This window comes from Excalfactoria chinensis, chromosome 2, assembly GCF_039878825.1.
Source record: "Excalfactoria chinensis isolate bCotChi1 chromosome 2, bCotChi1.hap2, whole genome shotgun sequence".
NCBI classification, from domain to species: Eukaryota; Metazoa; Chordata; class Aves; order Galliformes; family Phasianidae; genus Excalfactoria; species Excalfactoria chinensis.
Window position 1 is genome coordinate 109,150,507 of NC_092826.1, and position 24,994 is coordinate 109,175,500.

At 35.2% G+C, this 24,994-nt stretch overlaps 1 protein-coding gene across 4 annotated transcripts in view; it reads right to left on the bottom strand.

Moving 5' to 3' along the window:
* The window catches only part of TBC1D5 (TBC1 domain family member 5), a 293,172-nt gene that overhangs the window by 101,518 nt on the left and 166,660 nt on the right, over positions 1-24,994 (bottom strand). For all 4 annotated transcript variants that reach the window (XM_072328750.1, XM_072328747.1, XM_072328749.1 and 1 more), the window contains exons 10-14: positions 24,580-24,682; positions 19,396-19,484; positions 18,089-18,139; positions 17,931-18,000; positions 11,074-11,246 (exon numbers count right to left, since the gene is read on the bottom strand). In XM_072328750.1, the coding sequence (XP_072184851.1) occupies positions 11,074-11,246; positions 17,931-18,000; positions 18,089-18,139; positions 19,396-19,484; positions 24,580-24,682 (486 nt within the window). The remainder of the gene's footprint in view (positions 1-11,073; positions 11,247-17,930; positions 18,001-18,088; positions 18,140-19,395; positions 19,485-24,579; positions 24,683-24,994) is intronic.

Consider the following 24,994-nt stretch of genomic DNA (forward strand, 5'->3'; position numbering starts at 1 on the left):
CATATGCTATGGGAATTAAATCCTGGCTATTCCTGCCCACTGAGGACCAGTTTTTAATCTTCGATGCATGATATGTAGTAATGGATTTTATGAGTTGACTTTTTTAAATTTGATGATCAGGTTAATGAAATTTATAATGATATTTTTCACACCAAGTTCAAAATAGTAGTTAACTCCTTGGCAGAGGAATTCAGATTGGACATGTAATGGATGTACCAGCAACTGCTGGTGTGAAAGGATTAATCATCATTTTAGACTTCTATTAAATTAGATAAAATGGGATAGGCATGAATCAGAATATATAACTATTAATCACTGGACTTTATTGAGTCTTTTAAAAATCTTATTTGCTCTTGAGTTGATAACTAATCTAGGCCATTCTGTACCAGTTTGACAAACTCTCCCGATAATGATTGTGACTAGAACATTAATAATATCATAATTGAGCAACTGAATATTTATTCTCTAGGCAAGTAGTTCTTTGGAAGATTTTTGGAAGCAAAAGAAAATCCCATCTTGGTTACCCTCAAACCTCGCACTTCAACTCATTCTTTCCTCATGAAATCTTTCACTTTTATATATTTGCACGTTTTTAAAAATGTAGATATGGATACACTAATGTGCACAGCTGACCAAAGTTTTCAGAACATCTAACTAGCATTTCATGTAAATTGTTACAGTTATCCACATTGGAACTGCTAGGAAAGATAATAAATTACTAAACTTTTGAAGTTTATTTATTGATAACCAAGAAACACCCCAGTTAAATTACCATAAACCTCAACATCAAAACAACTTCTAATCCAGCTCATAGGAATTAAGGGACATGGAAGATACATAATAAGCATCTGGGGGATATGGAATTTATCCCATGAGTGTAGTAGAGAGCTCGTAATTTAAGAGCGCCGAAACCCAAGTGCATCATGAAGGCCTCTCCTCACAAGTGACATTAATTGCATATCCCACAGATGCTTATTACATATTCTATTTATACCTCCAAGAAGAAAAATATTCGTTTAAAGTTTAAAGGTTCAGTGCTGCTTAAACACAATGTAACACAGCTGTCTCATGATGTCACAGGGAATATCAAAGACTGCAGCACAGTCATAATGTAAAAAGTAGTTTAGACAGAAGATAAATCAGAGGATGTATTTCAGTGGGAAACTCCTAGAGCTCAGACGTACAGTAAAGCAAGATGTATTGCTAACTATTTTGGTTGGATATGTGAGTACACTGTTAAAAAAGGTTTTTCTGATTATAGTTACTGAAAAAAAGAAAAAGAAAATATTTTGATTATTTTAAACAAGTTTTCTATATAGTAACATGTCAAACCGTTAATACTAATATATAGAATTGTTAAGATCACAGCTATTGTTTTTTCTTCTGTTCAGTCTATACACATATAAATGTGTCCTTATTTATGTTTCTGTGTATATCTATGTTGAAATGTTGCAAACTATGGGAATTCTTTTCTTCTGTTGTCTGATTACTATTGCAATTTTGCACAGAGGTAAGAAAGACAATGGGCAAAATGGCTTGATTTGAGTTATCCTATATACCTCTATTTAACACTGTGAATCTTGCCTTGCACTGACACATGTACCTGTTTGGAGAATAGGAATAATCTGGAAGGCCTAAGCTTAAAATCTAACAGCTCACATAGAGTTTTTCAGTGTAATCTGTAAACAACTAAGGACTGTAAATAGATGTCTGAAATTTTGGGATGTTTATGCTAAGTTATATAACTCAACCATTTCATTTAAGGCCTCATGCCATCACATTCAGTATGTGATGTGTTGAAACATTGTGATGATCTTTATGGTGTTAGTATGGTAACATAACACTGTTTTTAGAAATTTTACCCAACATCATTTCTCACCCTTTACCTAGAGTAAGGATTGTCAATTCATATAAAATGCAAAAGTTATACAAAATTGTGCTCCCTAATTAACAGCAGTGCTCCTGAACAACCTGTTCCCGTAACCTGTGTTAATGGATTTTATTCTTCAGATATAGCTGGCCTGCTTTAATATTTTATAGGATACTTTCAAAAGTTCTTGCTCCAAAACAGATTGGCACGTTGAAACCTTAAAAGATACTCAAGGCATGCACGTATTTGGAGCAAGGATTTTTTTTGTTTTAAAATTGCTAAAGCTTCTACAACTAAAGCAGATGCTGGAAAGAGGTTCATGAGGTCATGGAGTTTTGAGTTTGCTCATTTTAGAATTTATGACAGCTTATGGTATTACTTTCAGAGCAGGACCTTTTTAGATTGAACACATTTCAAACACAGACATATGTTACCCCAGTCAAGAACTCCTGTAAAATAAGTATGTCAGAGAAGACTCAGAATAAAAAAATCCATCTTATATAGGTTCCATGTTGAATTCTTTCAATTTCCCTCATCTCTTTTTTTGATTCAGATCCCTCATATCAGCCTATAACATTGGGTTAGACTAGAAGGAGAAAGTAAATTGTCCATAGGGATAGAAATCACTGCTCAAGGACTATTGTCGGTTCACAGGCAGAACAAACAGACAGGCTGACTTGGTTAGTTGGAAAACTACAACTTTAGTGGGGAGAAAAAGCAAAAAAATAGCATTCTTCTTAATTACTGAATTTGTATAGCCTTCCCCTTCCCACAGTCCCTTCCCGTCCCCCCCCCCAGGTTATCTGTATTCCACTTGGCAATCAGGCTTCTAGAGAAAATGCAGATTGGCTGTATTACTACAAAATTATGGTTTCATTAATTTTTGATAACATTTTCATGGAATTTTCAGGATATATTTTTCCATTAAAACTAAAGACTTGGATGAAAATGACCAAGAAAAGCCTGCATACCAATATGGCCTCCTAGGTCAAAGGAGATACACTGAAGACCATCCCATCCCTGAAGTAGTCATTCCATATCTTCAGGCAGTGCCCTATCACTTTTTTCCCAAATGCACTTCTCTGTCATTCCTCTCCCCATTCTTCCATGAAAAGAAAAAATGGTTTAGTTTGTTCCAACGTGGAAGAAAAAAAAAAACTATTCAAAAATGTTTCTTTTTGTTTGTTTTTTCAAATGAAATCTAACTCCTGTGCTTCCAACAGGCCTATGTTGTGCATTTAAGTATTTCATGATCATTTTCTCAAAGATGTGTATTGAAATTCCTCGTATCTGCACCATCCACTTGATCCCAGGTGTTCTTAAAGAACAAAGTATAGTTTTTAAATTTTACAATTTAAAATTGTCGACAAATTGTGTCAACAGTGTCTTGACATTACTGATGATGAGGCTTTTTTCTGCATTCTAGTAGAATCCTTGTATATCTCTTTTCTCTGTGCACTAGTCTTTAGTTCATCAAGACTCTTCAGTATCAGCTTTCATCTTAAAGACTGATGACAAGATGATCTTCCCTTCCTGTATGGTGCACATGGTTCTATTCATTTTATTATCAGCTGTAATAACATCTTCACAGGAAAATAAAGGATAAACTGGTAACATATGTATGCGTGTCCATTCTAACTTGAATCCAGTAGAATGGTTATGAATTAGCAGCTAGAGTGAAGCACTGGTAAACCAAACCACGAATTATCCACAGAATGGACTCTATGGAAAAGGTTCTGGTTGTTAGCAAATGTTTAAGTCCAAACTGCTGCTTCTTCCCTGCTAATACCAAGTTAACATGGACATGTTAGCTTAATACCATTTCTAGGCATACACTTGAGGTAATTGTTTCCTGCAACAGCTACTTAACCTCTGTTCCATTACCTGTGAGTAAGATTTGTGTCCTTGAAAGAAACAAAATGATGCACTAAATTAAACAGCACTGATTAACTTGAATTGCTGATGTGATTTAGGTATAAGGAAAGAAAAGGAGAAGTCCATACTTGATACAGGGTACCTGAAATTTCTGCTTTATAGCTATTGACTAAAAAAGACAAAGGCAGACTCCCAAACACCTTTGTATATTTCTCCTGATTTCATCACAGGCTTCAGAAGATACTCTATTCATATCCACTGGTCTGTAAGCTGACTTATGTAATACGTGACCTGATTTTTTATGGGTGTGTGATGAAAGTAAAAATGGAGGCCCTCTTGCTTGTTTCTTTCCCAGTGCTTCATATGAGAAGCACATCACCTGCATCAAGGAACAACATAATGACAAATCTGCATTCTATCCTCACAGCCATCCAGTACTACTCATTATCCTCTCAGCACATAATTAGGTAGCAAGAGACTAAAACTCAGATGAACACTTTTGACACCTCAGCCAATCCCTCATTCTGTTTATAGAGTGGGCATTCACATTATGTGTATGTTCAAATGCTAAGTCTAAAGTAAATCTATAGTACTACTCGTGAGAATGGGGAAAAAGGATAAAACCAAAAACTCAGCACTATAATTTTCAACCTAATATTCAACAGGAATGGAAAAGGCAAGTGACTCAAAAGAGCAATGATAAAAATATGAGAAACAGTTATCTGTCATATAAGAAAGCAAAAAAATGGGTAGTCACGTTTTAAAACAGAAGAAAAGCAACACCTAGACGTACACATCATTTTCTTGTTTCCTGAAAGTCAGATATCTACCTTGACATGTGGAGAATTGCCCAGAATTTACTTGCATAAAGCGAACCCTTTGAGAGTTAGTAAACCATTACAACACAACTGATATATCAACAACAGGTGAGGCAACTCCTGTCTACATGAAAATAATAATACTGAGACTTTCTAAAATAGCTTCAGATTTGTTTTCCTCTGTCACTTTATTTTCAACTTAAGCGTTTTCTTCTTACAATGCTTACTTCACTACACGAGATAAAAAATCATAGTAAAGTCTTCAGACCACTGTGTCAGTTCCCAAACATTTTATTTAAAAATCCAGTAGACTGTATCTTTTTTAAATATGTGCAACCAACACTGGATTGTAACCTTTCTTAAAAAAAGATTTTGCCTGACATTAAACCCTTTCAAGCATCCTACTGACAGACAGACTAGCACATTTATGACATTAAATCTTCCTGACAATATTCCCTTACATTTTGTTGCTGTGACAGACTGTAGAAGAGAGGCACTCTGACAAAATGACACCTGACAAGGAAGTGCAGATGAAGCAGAGGTGTACAACTGAATTCCTTGACGAAGGAAAAATGGCAGCCATAGACATTCATTTATTCTTGTTGGATGTTTATGGAGACCAAACAAGGGATATGAGCACAGTGAGGTGGTGTGTGGTATGTTTCAGCACTGGTGCCAGCTACATGAAAGATGAGCTGCGTTACAGATAGCATTGCAGATTTTCATGAGCACAGCATGCAGGCTCTTGTCCATTGCTGGCAAAAATGCATAATTAATGGTGATGACTACGTTGGAAAATGGTGTTGCATAGCTGAGAATTTGTTTTATTAAGTAGTGTTACTGTCCTCTTTGTATCTGTTGTAGTTTCCATGGGAACAAATAGGAGGCATTACTTTTGGAGTGACCTATATAATAACTAGAAAGCAACCAGAACTACCAGTAACCAGTATTAATTTCCCAATTAATTTCCCATAACTTAAATGGCAATTATTCCTTTGTTCATCAAGACTTTGTCTTTATTTAGCCTGAGTCATCGCTGGATACTGAAACATTCATTTATTTTAACAGCAAGGCCAGATTTTGGTGGCTTTCTTGCTACGGGCATAGTAGATCAAGGTTGGTTTCATTGTAATCACTGTCCAATTAATTGATGATGCTGGATTAAAAATCACAGAGAAACTGGAATTGGTTTTGGCCATGCCATATATTATTTCTGTTTCTTTTTTTTCCTTTCTTTTTTTATGTTGTTGTTGTCTGTGCGAAGTGTGAGAGTCCAAAACAAATCCAGGCCTCCTGCATGATCTGAAAAGGTTTTTTTTTTTTTTTTTTTTTTTTTTTTTTTTTTTTTTTTTTTTTTTAGAAAGATGGGTAATTCAACTTTATCTGGAGATCATGAAGATTTTTCTTATTCTGATGAGCGGTGACAGTTTTTTTTTTTCTGGAAACAATGAATATGATTTATGTTTCTTTGCTGCATTGGTTAAATCCTTTAAATTCTCCCTCCAGAGACCAATATGGTTACAGAAAAGAATACTGCCTGGATCCATAATGGCATGGGAGAGAAACTAAAACAGGTGGATGCCCCACAGCAGTGCTCACAGCAAAGCAAGTAAGAATAGTAATAGTGGAGCAGCACATCTGCTGTTGACTTTGCCATAACATAACCTTTCTAATGCTAGCTTCAAATGTACCTTGTGACTTGGTTTGTAACCTTCTCTTCATCTTTTTTTTTCCTTCACTTCATGAGATAGTTTTCTTCCTGAAATATAATTGTGGCATCAGCCTAAGGGGCTGAAAGTGAATCTCAAAGTGCAGCATGCAGTTGGACTATCTGACTGATTGTCGGAAAGTAGAGTGGTAGTGGGAGGCAAAGTCATTGGCACTGAATGTTCTGAGCAGGCCTCTTTTGTACTGAGATTAAGCTATCATGAAATATTTACACTCACTTCTGTAAGTGCTTTTTTGTTTGATGGATTTGTGCTTAAAAGAGTTTCCTCAACCATCAGCATATAATCTGCCATCAGAGTTATGATGCAAAAGCTAGAGAGTTTATGCCATCAGTTAATTTTTGTTCTTAAATAAAGCACTTCATATTTATGCCTTGTCATTACCATTGTGTGTGTTATATCTTTACAACTATATCACATATATTTACATGAGCTGGTTGTATTTATTGCATGCAGTTCTATGAGAATTTCATTTGATGTAATATGAATATAATTCACTTTGAAACTCTCAGTACATAACATAAAGCAGTTATAATGATATTATGAGGGGCTCTCCCAATTGATTAATCTTTTAAATGAAAACTAGAAGAAATCCTCCACTACAAATTACTGAGAATGGAGGAAAATGTCCAAAAATATGGATATATGAAGACTTTTTCAACCTTTGTTCTCTCTCATTCTGGGAAGGTGACCTTCTTAATTTGTCACTGCAAACACTGCCCACTGCAGAAACTGCAGAATGGCGTTGCAATAATTATTTTGTACTTTAACATGAATTAGTTGTAAGGGTCAAAGAAATTAACATTAGAATACCATATAATATAGTACATTAATCTTTTCTAACTCATCTAATTTTGTAATTAAACTAAATATTGAAACTGTCAGCCCTGAAGAGTATCTAATCTTTTTGTTCAATTTCAGCTTTTTTTGTTTTTATTTAGAAAGAAGTTTATTATCAGAAAGCATGCTAGTGAGCTGTTAATGTAATCAATTCAATTTTACCTTCAAACTATTCTTGTACTTTACTTTACAAAGTAGAAAATTAGATGTGATTAGATAATTATTATAGTTCGGTTAGACTGCATGCAATTTGCAGTGATACCAGGAACGTTAAACAATGTTATTCTGCAAAACATTATCTTAGGGTCAAAAAACTCCATGGCAAATAAAGATGACTGACGAATGATAGGACAAAAGTCTTTATCTCTGTATTGCTGGTTCCATTTTAGCTGATATTAATAGCAGCTGAATAATTATTACTGGGACATACAGTCGCTGACTGCAAGTGAATGAATCTGCTGTCTCACAAAATTTCTACTTACAAAAATTTCTGTCTTAAGGCTACTGTACGTAACATCAACTTGCAGCACCAAAGAACAAAAATATGGCACTAATGCACCTCACTAGACCTATCAGGATTATCTTCCTGCTCAGCATGGATATGAGATAGCTAGATAATGTGAAGCCTGCTCAATACTGCCTTCCAGAAGATAAAGAAATACACTCTCATAAGCTAAAACTTCACAAAATAAGAAGTTTTAGAGAAGTTTCCTTTTCACAGAATCAGAGGGTTTGGTAGGAACCTCAAGAGATCATTGAGTCCAACTCCCTGCTAAAGAAGGTACCCCACAATGGGTCACACAGGTAGGCAGGCGTTCAGACGGGTCTTGAATATCTCCATAGAAGGAGACTCCACAACATCACTGGGAAACCTGCTCCAGTGCTCCATCACCTTTACTGTGTAGAAGTTCTTCCACATGTTAGTATGAATTTCTTGTGTTGAAGTTTTAGGCCCCTTGTCCTATTCTACACACCACTGAGAAGAACCTGGCTTCATCTGTTTGCCTCCCACCTCCCTTTAGATATTTATAACCATTTATCAGATCCCATCTCAGTCTTTTTTTTTTTTTTTTTTTTTTTTTTTTTTCAGACTGAACAGACTCAGGCTACTCAGCCATTCCTTTAAAAAAAAACTAATGACATGATGGTTTACAGAGGACTATCTGATCTAACAAACACTGTAATATGGTAACATGTATTGTCCATAGAAATGGCATCACACCTTTGCACCACTGAACAGTAATGATATTTAATGAGTCATACTCCAAGTACAGAAACGTCTGTTAAAATTGCTCTTGTTAGCAAATGAGCATATTTTCAAGAAGTGGGTAGTTACGCTTTATTTTAAAGGACCATTTCTGAACATGGAATTACAGAACAGAATGGGGTACATGATGTCCCGGAAGAATCAGTCCCCATATTGTTTGATAAAGAAATGACTTCTTGTGAAAATTAAAGGTTAAAATCAACTTCATGAAAGTAGAAAGATTAAGCAAGAATTTCTATCTTACCACAAAAGGCTATAAAAGGATGCAAAGTAGAAATGACTGCATTTTTAAATAAGTAGACTGTATAACTTGCTCCGGCTAGGGCAGACTGCCACTAAATGAAAGCCTTTTGTGACGATACTCTTCTCCGGCAGCATATTAATATCTTTTGAAGGAAGTTTTTAGTCTTCCTTTTATCCTGCATGTATTTTTGAGTGATTGAAGGATTACATATGAATATTCATTGTTGGCAAATCCAACAAACTTCAGCAAAACAATACATTTCAACAAAAACCTCACACAAATTCTGCACTTCAGTTATAAACAGTGATTAATAGTAATCTATTATGTTTAAGAAATGCTTTTTATAGTTTAAGAAATGTTAAATGCAGGAAAAAATCCAGCATCCGAATCTGTCAGCTAGTTCACTACTGGGAATTATGATTCTGAAGAGCTTAGCCAACACTAAAGGTGAGAATAATACAACACAATCAAGCTCCTTGCTCTTTCTTTCTCTCCCGTCCTCGGTATTAAATCAGAAATCAGAGATGGATGTGACCTCACTTGCAACCTACTTTCTTTTTTTTGCCAACACAGATTTGTTCTTTACAACATTATCCACTTCTGAGAGCTTTTCAAAAGGCTGTGTTTAAAATATTCTGATGTTTTTTCCATTGTTAATTTTGAAATATTATTTTACAGTCTAACAGTTCTCTGTTAGTAAGGTTTTCCTGATAGTCAGCCTGAAGCTCTCTCTCATAATTCATTCCCTTAACTGCAATTTCCTTTATTCAGATTCAGTTCTACTTATGCCACATCAGACTGCATCGTTCTGCTGCTATTGTAACGCCACGTTTTTGAGCTAAAGTCTATTTTTTTTCTTTCAATTATTTCTCTTACTGAAAGGCAAAATATTAAACTGAAGTGAATATTTACAGTACAAATTACTTTTGCCCCAAAATATGTTTGTGCATTTCTGAGGTTTATCTTATTTTGTGTGTTTTCACAAGCTTTCAGAAAAATAAACTCTGTTTTTTTTTTTTTGTTTGTTTTCCTAGTTATTTATACCACCCACCTACTCATTGCCATCCTGAAATTTATCAGTAATGCCTGCTTTCTCTTCCAGACTAGCAAAGATACTAAGAAAACCCAAAACTTCACATTATGCAAAAAATAAACAAACAAAAAACTTTAATACGACAAACTGTCCTCTTTGTGCTTTTAATACCTCAGGTTTCTTTAGTTTATTCTTCTTCCCCCTGTAGCTCAGTGATATCAGAACCACTGAGGTGAGTTCTGTAGAATTACGTTTGCCTTCCTATGCTCCCTATAAGTCTGTGACTCATCTGCAGTTCAACTCTCCTCTTGAAGGCATATTATGTCTCAGCAGTATTTCAGTTTACGATAACATCAAATTAGACTTTATTTGTAAGTATTGCAGTTATGTTCTGCAATAAGACTCCTTTTCTCTTCCTTTTCACATTCTCTATCAAGTTGTTAAATGTAATTCACAATTACATTTGGCAATTCCATCCTACATATGGATTTTATTTTATTTATTTATTTTTTTTGGTGATTTAAGGCAAATGATGTTAATTTTAAGTCATCGCAAGAAGTTGGAATAAGTAAAAGTTTACTTTTCTGTCATGGTAACTATAAATATAACTTGCACCTTAAGGAATGATCAAAATGAATAATCTGTCTATAATTCCAGGTTGTGGAGGCAAAATTCTTCCTCAAAATCACAATCAATTGACAATACCTCGTAGTTTGTGCAAGTTGTATGCTTTGTATTCCCCAAAATAGCAGCCATACGTGGTTTGTATGCAGCACTGAAAACATACATTGACAAAGCCACCTCTAAAGTCACACCTGACCTAACAAGGCCCTTAGAATGGCGTCACATGGGATAAAGCTAGCTGAAAAGACCTGAGCCACTCTAACGGAACAAAGACTACCTGAGATAACTCTGTGTACACACACTTTATCATCACTATGTCACAACTTTTAACCTGCGTTACCAGTATCCAAACCTCCATTACTGCAACAGGGAAAAGTTCGCTGACAGTAAATTGGTGACAAAATTAAGCAAACTATTCAATGCTGTCAATTTTTGTCCTCTCCCATTCTTTGTCTCATGTCGCTCTACTTCTTACAAGAAAATCACAGGTAGAATATGTGATAATATTCACAATTGAATATGTACTTCATAACTGCAATGGGAATCTTTTACAAGTTCTCCAGAACATAACTGTTGGGACTTGATCTGCAGAGGGAATATCATTGTCACAAATACATCTGTGTGGTTTCATTTACTGTAATGCTGTCAATTAAATAAGGTCTAAGAGTTAAATACTTTTTACTCTCATTCCTCTAATTCTGAACTTCAGGACACAAACACCCTTCACAGTGAAATAAAACTAGAAGGAATTAAGTAAGATGAAACAAATACTTACAGTCCATAAATCTGTGGAGCGATTTCCAGTCGATTCAGATGCATGTACAGCTCAATATCATGTTTCTTCAGCAGCTGATCCTGAATTTGGTTTACTTTAGTAACAATAGCAATAGATGGGCCTAAGTCCTGTGGCCTTGCAAATGGCATTGGTGTAATCATCACATCTTTCTCCTGCAGACACAGAAAACAGGAAAAAAATGAACATCCCTGTCTATGTTAAAGAAATTTGTTGACTTACAATCTTCGGCATCCAAATAAATATAAAAATATCAGTAGTGTTTTCCAGCAAAAGAGTAATCTCATGTAACAACTTCTGTGGCACCTACTGTGGGTTTCTCCTCCCTGGGCATTTCAGCCCCTCACTCTCCAAGTCAAGTTTATGTACATGCTTTACTTTTCACATGTCGATAAAGTCTTGACAGCCAGAATAATTGGCTTTAATATAAGTAGTACTTGTCAGTCCAGAGAAATACAGATGAATAGTAACTTTGTAGAGAATATATGCCCTCAGAGGACACTAATTTGCATTCAAACAGCAAATAACTTATTTTTAAAATAACCTTTCAAAATGGGTTATCCTTACACATAAAATCATGTGGTTATATCTCAATGTATAAACATCTTTAATAAAGGATTTGAAAATCCTTAAAACCAAAAAGAAATAGAACAGTAAGATGAACTCAGGGATAAGAATGCAGCTGGCTGGATGCAAAGGTTGTGCTAACTATGTCACAATCTGTAAGATGACAGACGCAGGTGAAAACAGAGGAAGAAAACTACTGGAACATAAGCATCCTGAATAGGAAACATGTGAAAAGGTGGGTGAGAAGCAAAAAAAAAAAAAAAAAATTAATTAAAAAAAAAATAAATCAGACATTTCAAGAGAAAGATAGGGGAAAGGGAAATGAAGAATTAACCTGTTAGGAACAATGCTAAAGTTACAGATGAAAGAAGATTGGAATAGTAAGAAGATTAAGAAGATTTCACAAAGATTTTATTTCAATTTGTAATGATGGTGCTCAGAACTGAAAGCTTCATTTTAAAAACAGTTCTTGTTTTCATATACTTTTGCTCATTATACTGATAGAGAAGAATTATCAAGGCCAAAGGGTTAATATTATAAAAAGACCTAATTGCTGCTACAACTGTTGAAAGATGTATTCACTTGGTTCAGTTCAGTGAAGACTACATTATTTTAACTCTTGATAACAAAAAATGTTTTTCTTTCTGTTGTATTAACTATCCCCAAAGTTGTTTCTTATGGATATAGTCCCCTCTTCAATCCTGTTCTCAGTCCATCAGCATTTTAAGAGAAAAGAGCAGTACACATTTTCACAATTATTTATAACGTGGTTTAATAATCAAATAGACACTTAACATCTAATAATTTCTATCAAATAGCTTACAGAAATGGGTTTTTGTTGATCTCCTTTGCTTGAAATTTTTGCTCTTAATTATTCCATTTTTGAGTGCAGAAAATAGTGTGTGATGCTGAACACTGATTTCAGGTAAAATACTTTTAGTTAAGGATCTGATAAATTATAAATTGTATCTTAACATCTGCATCATTGTCGCTTTGCTATGACATTTCAGCAAAGGGAGTGATCAGTCTATTACAGTGCAGTGGTTTTGCAATGCTGTTGTAGTATTGAGAGATATTCCACTCAGGTTCCCTAGCAAATAACTTGGCCAAAGCTCCCTCACAGTCTGTCAAACAAAGCTCACTGTGATGAGACTGATTCATTGAAAAACTTTTATGTCCTGCCAAAGAGAAATTTAAAATATGTGAATAAAAAATTATATACATTTTAATATTTATTTTTAAATATAAAATTTATAAATAAAACTTAGAATATGTGAATCATGGAGGCAAGTGAAGTAAGTATATTTGAATAAATGCTTGAAGAAATACTGGAGGAATGACCTTCAGAAAAGAGCAATCTCGCATCCAAATAAAATATATTCACCAAATTTAGCACATAAGTCAGAAAACATGCAGAGGACACAAACATGAGTCTGTGATGATTATTAAATAAATCTTTGAGTTGGAAAAAAAGGATTTCTTTTTCCTTTCCTAAGAAGTGAGGAAAGTGAGAAGAGTGTTGACTCATGAAAGAGCATTAGAAACTAGTGGTACTAGTCACTAAGGGGAAGAGGCCAGCGATACTCTCCTCTGAATGCAGACAGAAGTGATCAAATATTTTCACCTCTTTGGAGGCAGAATGGATCTAAACACTCTTCTAAGTGGAGAAGAGAGATAGAAATAGTTGGTGTGAGCAACAGGCTGGTGCCTTGGGGCCACGGAGGCCTGTGAGCAGCTGGGCCAATATTCTGTGGAACCTCTGCACAAAATGCCAATTATATAATTGCATGATCATGCAGTCATAGAATCATAAAGGATGGAAAAGACTTCTAAGATCAAGTCCAACTGACAGTGATGACAGGTAGCTTTTAGTATCTTTCCACTAACACAACTTTAAGAAATGAGCCAGCATTGAAGTTGAGTAAAGGTACACAGTGAATCTGAGAATCCATAGGAAGTAGATAGAGGCAGAAAAATTTCCTTATTCCACTGTCGATGCCCCTGTGTTCATCATTTGAAGTAATCAATTAGAAGCAAGCTGCCAAATTATTTTTACTCTGATTTCTGCTTATCCACACTGTATGGCCATTTCTTAATATTGCTTCAGACCCATTTTATTATTTTCTTGGTCAGATGATAGCGTGCTAGTCTACTGTGACCTTCTGCATAAACATACCCACTTTGAAACAAGTCATAAAAGCCTGGAACTGCATGTATTCAGACTGTGCATGTTCTATCAGTTGACATCCATCTGTGTTGTGTACGTTATTTTTGTTTTTTCTAGTTGAATTTAACTTCAGCTTGACCATGCAGAAGTCTGATGGCCTGCACTGTAAAAGTTTTATAGGCATAAATTCTTATCTAGCAATCTTAACATTAGAATCATTCAAACTAATAGATGTTTTAAAGCAAGAGTAGGTAGTTACCTGAATCAGTTTTTACACCATTAGTTGTCTGTGGGTTTATAGCCATCTTTACAAAATTAGAAGACAGACTTGAGTGCCAAAAGGTTCAGATTATCAAAACTAATGCACACTTCCTCCTAACGGTGAGTGCCAAAAAAGAAGTTATTTGTAACTTGCAACATTTGTGCATAATTCAGCGTGGACACTGCTGTGTGGCTATCAACATGGTTAAAAACATCAAATAATATATGCTGGCTTGCCATTTTTAAAAGCACGGAGTAAGTAAATGGTATCCATCAAAATGCAGTTCATTAGAACCACAGAAATTAACTCCGTTAACAGCAATCTTCAAAGCATGACAACCTCTGTGGGCAGAAGTTGCAGTCAATAATCAGTGCACAGTCTGTCTGTGCCTCGTGATTTGGGGCACACCATGAAGATATCTGGTGAATGACTAGAGTCCATAAGAGAAGTTTGTTACCTCCTCTCGTGCAGTTTTTTTGAGAAAATGATGATAAATTTAGACAACTGAAATTGCTCCAAAAGATCACATCAAGCTTATATGAAAGACACAGCCCAAAGAAAAAGATGCTCAAATAACCAATACAATTAATCCATCAGAATGCTTAACTAGACAAGACTTGCATTATCTCTGCCTAAAATTCAGAATCTGTGCCCACACACACTCACTACTTATTACCATGACAAAACACTTCTTTTCCTCTTGTTAGTTTCTAAGTCTTGGCAAACCTTACACAGGTTTTGCCATCTACTGCTACCATTAAACATAAACCATCATTCCCAAAGGAATGCAGTTCACAATAAAAAGACAAAAAGAAGGACAGCGCAGAGATTTGATGTGCTGTTTACAAGACTTTTAACAGTTTAAGTATGGATAGCTGTGAAATGAAACTGAAAACTTTAGATTAAGTATTAGGAACAGAATCATCAAATCCTGACACAGAACATTACCTAACAGAACATGAATTGGAAAGGCTGGTATTTGATATTAATACAACTTATATATTCATGCATTTAGGAAACAAATGCTACAGTTGTAAAGAGAAGCTAGGACATAGCGCAAGTATAAAATGTGGACAGATTTTACTCATTAACCACTAGGGAATGCCTTAGCTGGAGAAGCTCCTCTAATGGCAATTGGGAGTAATGAAACCAACTGTTAGAGGCTATAAAATGTAACACGTATCTCAGAGCACATGCTTTCATTGCTTCATTTGTGAAGACTCAGACTTTATTACGTAGCCAATCCACAAAGTCACGATTGTAAAAATACGTTCAAGAAAGGATTATTAAAGATTATGCATGTTTGCAAAGAACAAGAACAAACAACTAGATATTAATCCATGTGCTTTGCACTGTTAATTTTTTATGCCACGAAAGGACTAGAAAGGGCAATGTAAACTTTCACCTTCTACCCAAGCACCATAAATCTGTAAGCTGACCTAGTTATTTCCTGGAACAAAATTCAGCCTCAGACTTCACCACTTCTGTGACAGAAATTGGAACAGATATGTTTGAATATACTGCATTCTGAAAAGCTATGCACTGAGAAGCATCTCACAGCTTTGTTGTTAGAATAAAAGTGACTATGTAATAAGTTCATAAAATTTGTATCTCATATGCTTTATCTGTAGTTACTGAAAGTTATGTAAAAACTAAATCCAAATGGTAATCTATAGCTGTAAATAGAGAATAATGAAATCAGAATTGTTTGAGCTGGAAGAGTTTTAAAGGTTATCTAGTCCAACTCTCCTCCAATGAACAGGAACACCAGTGCAGTGGAGAAGTGAGGGGTCACCTCCCTTGACCAGCTGGACAGACTTCTTTTGATGCAGCCCAGGATATGGTTGGCTTTCTGGGTTGTGAGGGCACATTGCTGGCTCATGTGCAGCTGCCATCCACCTGTACCCCCAGGTCCTTTATAGCAGGACTGTGCTCTATCCTTACATCTGCCAGCTTGTACTGATAGCAGGGCTTGCCATGACCCAGGTGCAAGTCTTTGCATTTGAATTTATTGAACCTCGTGAGATTCACACTGGCCCACTTCTTGCCTGTCTAGAACTGTCTGAATGGCATCTTGTCTCTCAGGTGTGCCAGCTGCACCTCACAACTTGGTGTCATCTGCAAACTTGCAGAGAGTACACTCAATCCCACTGCTGATGTCACTGCTGTAGATGCTGAAGAGCACCATTCCCAGAACTGACCCCTGAGGGACATAACTCATCACTTATCTCCATCCAGACACCGAGCCACTGACCACCACTCTCTAGGTACAATCTTGCAACCAGTTCCTTGTCCATCAAACAGTCCACCTATCAAATCCATATCTTTCCAATTTGGGTACCGTAAAAGCCTTAATGAAGTCAGATAGATGACGTTAGAGGCTACTCCCTTGTTCACTTACGCAGTTATGCAACCACAGAAGGCCAACAAGTTGGTCAGGTAGGACGTGCCCTTCATGAAGCCAAGCCAGTTATTTTATATTACCTCCCTGTCTTCCATGTGCCTTAGCATAGCTTCCAGGACCATGACCTTCACTGGCACAGAGCTGAGGCTGACAGGCTGTAGATCATACTTTCTACCTGTCTTAAAAATGGGTGCTATATTGCTTTTTTTCCTGTTGCCGGGGACTTCACCTGACCACTGACGACTATGTCAGCCAATTCCCCTAGGACTCTGGGATGTATCTCATTGGGACCCATGGACTTAACAGATTTTCAGGTTCCTCAGGTGGTCACAAACCCGATCTTCACTTACAGCCTTTCTCACCTTCCAGCCCATTTGCTCAAGGTGTGTAAAGAGCAGCTGCCAATGAATACTGAGGCAAAAAAAGTTGCTGAGTATCTCATCATTTTTCTTGTCCATTGTTACTAACAAGCCTGCCTGAATTACTCACTATAGCAGGTATACCTTCTTGGACTTACAATACCAACAATCCATGTTGTGAAAAATATATATTCAAATACATTTAAAAATTTGAATACAAAAGAAGTCTTTAAATAATACTTGGGCAACTATCTTGTACTTCAGCTGACAGACCAAACCAGCTACAGAACTAGTACATTCTAATTACAGTTTGCAAGTATATTTTTTGTGCTCAGATGTAGGTATCAGAAAATGACCAAATTCTTAGTGCTTTTTTCATTGACTTTACTTGCACCACGGTTTCAGTGAAAAATGAAGTAAATCAAGCTGGTACTGAGTTTGGAGGCTAACTCTTTTTGTATATAATACACTGAAATTGTTGGACACCTTTAATGTGGATGTTTCGCTAGAGTCTTCTATCTACACTCCAGCAAAAAAATCATTTTTCAGGGTTAAAGAAGAGATGTACAAAAAGGGAAAGAGAATTTCCGTGAATCTGGTCACATTCTCCTTCCTCTTGCAGGTGTGATGTGACAGTGGAAAAAATGTAATCGAAGAAAATTTCAAGCACCTGACTGAGGCAAAATGGACATAAATAATTGTTTAATCTGCCATACATGAAAAATGGTTACAGGCACGGACTAGATGGCCCTGCAAAGAGTTCAGAGAGAGCTGGAAAAAAAATAGAAAACAAAAGTTCTGTAGAACTATACATAGAAAAAGGTTTTCAGTGAAAAGAAGAAGCATACTAACTACAGTGAAATGCTACACGTGATCTAAGGGCACAGACACTCCCTTAGAACATGCTCAGGCCAAGAAGAAAAAAAAGGAAGGGAAAGAAAATCATCAGCAAAAGGAGATGGTGAAGAGAAAAAAAGTCACTTTAAGAGAAAATACATTATCATCTTCAAATTACTTCAATCACATGAAAAACCACATTTGCTTAAGAATTTAAACAGTACTTTTTAAAGTAATATTTACCTTCTGACTGTCATGCTCGAAAGTTGAAAACCAGTGCTCTGCAGTCTTCATAAGACGTGTGAACATTGCACTGAAAGGGGAAAATCCAGAAACGTGGTGTTAAATAATGTATTACAAATAAGAGTAAATTAAATGTAAAGGAAGTTGTTTAAACTTACTAGGCATCGTGTTCCAGATATTCGGGATTCAAAAGAACTTTCATTTCCTCACTGAAAAAATCAACAGTGAACAATCTAAATGTGAATGTTTATTTTTGGTCAGTGTTCTGCATGTAATATTATGTATTTATAAGCCAACTTTCATATAAAGAGCAAATGAGAAAACTAGCCTTTTTAATTAAAAAGAGCAACTCCATTGAACAAATGAAGTCTTTCCTTTTTATAAAGATCAAAAACAAATTAGCTGCCTTGTCTGCACTACAATGAAGTAACCATCTAATTATTCCAAATAACAAATTACTGAATGTCACAATGTATTATTTGAGTATGCTTGATCTAGAATAATTGATTGCTGCACAATCTATCACTGTTTGTCCAAAACAAACAAACAAAAAAATGGTTACTGGTCAAATACGCAGTATCAAAACATTAATTTATTTTGTTTTAATAGCCTGTATTTTATTGTACTTTAACAGCAATTAATCAGTGACAGCACCTCTTTTCCATCTACTTTGCTGTGTAGCTCTACTTTTTCAATGGCAGTGGAACAGAATGCATAACACATGGTAATTTTGAGTTACTTTGCACTGAAGAGCATTCTCTAGGTAATTTCAGGATATCTGGAGACATATACTGAATAAAACACATATGTGTAGATAAACTGTATCCTTGTACTGTACTACGTTTGGACAATCAGATTATGGGGTGCAATATTAAATAGCACAAGTAATTAAACTGTTTTTTCTATTCCAGTAGATTCTTTAGGTAATGACAGAAAAAGACAAATGTAAAGAATTAGAACAAATATCTCAAACGATTCAAGCAGGAAATCAGTGCTTTGTTTTGTTGGCTTTCTTTAAAGGTTTACATATGAAGGAAGAAAAAAAAGTATCTACATTTGGTTAGCAGACAAGCATATGTGATGTAGCACTTTATACATAAGTGAATAAATATGTGCACACATGGCTTGATTGAAATGGAGAAACAGTACCTAAACTTAATGCAAACCATGATCAGGTATTGCAGCTAAAATATTGCAGGTACTGTAAAAAATAGCAATCACAGCAACTAATTTAAATTGATTATTTTGTCTTCTAAAAGTTAAGGAAAGAAAGTTGTTAATGTGTGCATTCTAAGACTATTTTTGTACTCCACTTTCTATCTGCAGTGAAAAAACTAAGCTAAGCTTTTCCTGGCTTAATTAAATTAAAGAACACATATCGATAAGTTCTAGTACAGCAAACTTTATGTATTTTATTAAAAGAAGAAAAATATTTAATACTTTATGAATAAAACAGTATGCTTGCCTTGGTTGTGCAGCTTCACTGGCATGTGAAAAAGCTTGGTGGTCACAATGCAGGATAAAGACAATGGGAGCTAAGAGTTCATGCATACCCTAAACACAAAAAGATGCAAAAGTGTAGTAAGGCTTTTCATTAATGTTCATAATGCACAGCATCAAGCAGCCAAAAACGCTAGGTGCAGATGAACTAAAAACATGACAATTAATATTTTTTATAAAATGGTTTCACATACAATTATTTTTATTTTTAATACTGATTAAATCCAAGTGTTTACTCTTCTAAAATATGAGAAAGCAAGTTATTCTCCCTTTTTCCAACACAACAGACAACAAATTGGCAATGGCAGGCAACCCTACACCTGGCAATTTCCTCCAAGATCTATATTCATAAATATAAATTTTATTTATGTTAATTACAATCATGATCTACAGTACAAAGATCTGCAGTAAGGACAAATCACAACATTTATAATTGGGCTTCACTCGATAACGTTATTAACACAATGTGTAGGAGGCCTGGAACTGTTCCATTACATTGTCTGGAACTTTTGGATTCTGAGACTGGCTCTTCCTGTATTTGCTATGTTCTTGGTTTGTGCCTCTACCACAGCCAGAATCTCAGCAAATCTCACTTTTTTTGGTTTGTTGGGATTCTCTGAGCTTCATGCTGGGGCAGTATCTCTGCATGTTATTAAGATCTCAGTTAAAGAGCTTATGATTAGAATTCTAGGAATACTCTCCCAACAGGTCTCAGCTGTAGAACTGTGATTTGACATGTAATATTTAAAGCAAGCATTATACATATTAGGCAGATCCAGTACCATAAAAATACCCTTTGACTTTTACTGAAAATATTAAAGATTTTCCTTAAGCAATTCAAACTGATCTGAGAGATCAGGGCTCAGACAGATGTGGAAGACCATTCTCTACCATATCTATCCATCCATCTCTAATGCATGCTAGTGAATCTTATTTGTTTGTAAGAGGAAATTCCAATTTTTGTCAGTAATGAGGAAAAAAAAGAGGTGGTGGTGGTGATGTAAATATCTTTCTGTGCTGTCAGCTGAAATCCTAGGAAAATTTCCATTTCTTCAGTACTGACACAGCTGCTCACATGGCTTCAACTGTAAGGCTGCCACAACAGCCACAAGGCAAAGCTAAAATCAGAAAGTCTACCAAAGAATAGTTTTTTTTCCCCTTCTGATTTCTGAGCCTTTAGGGACTTCTTCAAAAGATGAAGGCTAAATAGAAATTCAATTGAAAAACAAACAAACAAACATACAAACAAACAACAAAAAGATGAAACCAAAGATTCTCATGTACCCACTTGATTTCAGAAGCTGATATAAAATTCCCAAACACAACAATATATAGTTCAGATAACAAAATATACAGATAACAAAATATACAGATAACAAAATATAGTTCAGATAACAAACTGAGAGCTTATGTTTTCTGAAAGTCTTATGGTGGTATCAAGAAAAAAACAGGACAGACAGGGAGATAGACCCACGATTAGAAGATAAATAGAAATGGCAAAAATACTTAAATAAACTGTTGATAACATGAGGTGTACTTCCACACATATTCACAGACCTCAGATAATTAACAGCTCCACGTCTACTCTTTTATTCAACTTCACATACTAAAATGAAATAAGAGAAATAGAAATGCCAAAAACTTGACTATTTAATAAAACTACCACCTAAGCTGTAAACACAGAAGTCGAAGAAAAAGAAAGAGGACATAAAATAAGAATTAGTTATAAAAGATAAAAGCACATCATACATTCTTCCAACATAATAATGTATCAACTATATAATAAAGCAGAATCCTAATGTGGCTGCCCACATACAACAAAAACAAAACAAACAGATGATGAAATATCAGGATTTCAAAAAGATACCTCTGATCTTTCAGTTACAAGAATACTTCAAATGTTTAGAGATTTTTATCTTGGCAAGAAAAGCCACCGATGTAATATGCATACACATATTTTTTCAATGCTGCAGTTTACTAAAACTCTTTAGTGTTAATAAATAAGTTGACAGAGCTCAGATAATTTTATGACACTTCCCAGCTGCAACAAAATATTGATTTCGTAACGCAGTTTAGAAAGAAAACCAGAAATACGGCACTTCTACTATGAAAAGTGAATCAATGCATTTCAAAATTATATTGACTTCCCTAAGGTCAATCAAATCATGAGTGAATAATGGTCAGCCTAGTGATTAAGCTTAATTGTCCCTATTTCTTTTCAGAGTGACTATGACCAGAAATTTGGCATCAGTCTTACAGAAGAGTGTTAATGGTAAGCTTTATTCATTCTCAAGTACAATATACTATTCTCTTTAAATGTATTTACAGCTGCTATTTAAAAATTCAATGATACCAGTGAGGATTCTGTCTTTAAAATCTCTAATGCAGTTTCACAACATTCTATTCCATTTGACTAGGGACAGAAATGCCTCTTTCTCCATCAAATAAATTTCTTTTCTGTGCTGGTCAAAATCCACAAAGCCTACTACAAAGACAACTTTTATGCATATATGCATATTAAGCAAACACTGATTCTTCTAAGAATATATACTGGTGCTATGTATTTATTTCTATAAAATATTGTGAATTTTAGTTCCCTTCATAGAAATGCAAATTCTCTAGGAACTAGAACTTTTTCCAAATATTTGGAAGAGAAACAGACGTTAACGGACATAAGTTGTCATCTATTGTCAATGTCACAATGATGATCGCAAATATATCTCTTGCAAGTGGTCATACAAGTGCAAGAGAGGAATTCTCATAGAGAATAGCAGGACCAGTACTGAATACAAAAACAAAATTCAGAATTTGGGCTTTGTATTCTGTTTATTGCAGAGAGAGCATCTTGGAAGCCATCCTTTACTGATGAACTTCTGTTATCTTCAAGAAAATACACTATGCTTCGATTTAATTGACTTCATCGCAGTAAGTGGTAAAAGCAACCAAGCAAACTGGCAGGCCAGGAAGGCTGACTACTGCATAGATATTTGAAAAAAGAGAAAAAGATATATCCTGTTACCACCACAAATTCCATTTACTATTAGCTAATTCTTAGAGGGATACCGATTATCATTAAATAAATGATATCTAAAAGAGAAGAACTTGTGGACAAAAAAGCAGGATTGTTACCAACACAAGCTCATCAACTGTAAAAGAAAGGGCCCTTTAGAATGAAACAAGAAAAAGAGAAAGCATGTAACAAAAGTGACATGTTCATAAAAAGAGGAAAACCACAACCATTTGCTATTTTGTGGACTTCACACAGCAACATAAGACTTGGATGATACAACAAATCACTTCAGAGATAATAAATACACAAGTTTTCATAATCCAAATTTATTTCATCTTTTTCCTGCACTTTAAAGATGGTAAAATGTAGTAGTCCTGTAGCAACACCTTCCTGAAATTACTGCATTAGTGATGCAATGAACACCAGTTGAAAACAGAGGTAAAGAAGTTTTCTTTGTCAACAGCCTGTAGGCTTGCAAAATTGAACCTGTTCTTTTATCTGCCTATGTTCATTTAGCCCACCAAGCAGTCTTTATTAAAGCTGAGGCATCAGGCAGTCAAAGTTCATTAATACCATTTATATAATCTCTGCAGTTTCAATTAACTCAGCAAGACATTCTACTACATGATAACAGTCTCATTAATTCAATAAAATCCCATAACTATTAACAATATGGTCTATGTTAAACGGGGTGTCACCTAGTAGAAAATAATAGCTTTAACAGCTTGTGATGAAACTCAGGGCTTTCTTTTTTCAAATTTTGATCTGGCTAAATATTCCATCCTTATGTAGGAAGGTATTATTTCTTGGTGAGGGATCAAGAGGATTTTCAATATGAACAGAGGGTAATTAAGTCCTTTTAAGTCATATCAAAGAGTAAAATAATACTTCTTGTTCAATAAATGATAGACTACATTAGCCAGAATGTGTTCTCCCATTTTCCCATCATCAGTACTCTAGCCTATATTCACTAGAAAGAGGAGGCTGAATACTGCTGAAACGTTTCCTGTAACAGCGCCCTTCAAAACACAGCTCACTAATCTCATTTTTCTTATTATTATGCATGACTTTTCCTTGCTCACAGTCTGTCAAACATGAAAAGTAACTAGTTGATGGAGATTCAATATGTTTGATAGCTATATGTTTGATTTTTGATATAAGTAACTGTTCCTTCAACTCATACGTGTAGGTCATGTCATGAATCACAACTAATTTCCTGGCTAGGGACAGGATGGTCACAGACCATGCCGGAGAGCATACAGTGTGTTATGAAAGTCTTCACATTTACTTAAGATTTTGTCCTATCTAAAGCTTGCTGGTCTACAGTTTCGTCTTTGTCCATGCACACACTATCCTTCAGTTTGACAGTCCATACTCTCTCCCCACAGATAACAGCCTGGGGAAACAAATACAAATATACCTACATCTATAATTTTGCGTACGGTCTTGCTACATTAATTTAGTATCCAGCTCATATTCACTTCCAAACATTCAGAAAAAAACATTAAATTTCTTCTCCTCCCATCTGGATGTATATTCGGTGAAGTTTTAAAGGCTACCTTTAACATTTCGACCAAAATATTGTGAGCAATCTCTTGCGGCAATGCCATAAAAGTGATACGTGTTAGCACCCTTAGATATCAATAGACATTTATTGGCTGCTTGCTGTATTTGCTTGCTGCACAGCTATCTTTTAATTATCATAGCACTACCACTTAAAGGAAGAACTTAAAATACTGTTTTGATTACATTTCAGAAGTCCCTTATTAGGTTTTTTTGTTTGTTTTTGTTTATTCGGTGCCATTTCTAATGCTGGTGCATACCTTCTCTTTCAACCTAAGCACAGAAAGCTTGTTCTTATTCTTTTTGTTTTGCCATCATTGAAGCAGAGGATGTTGTTTATGAAGGATTTTGAAGTTAGATGACTAAGAAACCTTAAAGAAAACAATTTGAAGGACTGCCTTATGAGGAAAAAGCATATGTTATTCAATGTTACTTTTCTTACTGTACAGCTGACAAGCAGCTCTTTGATTACTATAGCATTAGGATACAACTTCAGATACAACAGAACTACATTATTGTCAAACCATACAGAAAATGTTGAGTAAATGAATGCCACCTGTACTATATTTTCATTACCTGTTTATAAAGCAACTGCTCATTTTCTCTGGCATAGCAGAACAGAACATCTGTAAGAATTTTCCTCACATTCTCTTGCTGGAAATACTGCATTTCAGGAAAACTGAAAATGAAGAAATACAACAACAGTAAACAATATTGCCCAGAAAATCTCAGCCCCTGGTGTTCCACAAATATATTTAGGTAAGACAGAACCTCTTCTGTCTGCTTTCCCATCTCTCTGTGAATTGTGGGTGCTGCCAGAAATACTTGGAAGGACTTATTTTGTTTCGCAACTAAATTTCTGAATGGTGCTCTTTAATGCACATCAGTTTATTACATGATGGTATCAGTGGTTATATTTAAATAAGCAATGACTTTCATAGTTCAAAACAAGAGAGATGCTGGAATGAAATGAAATGTCAGGTTGCTTTAA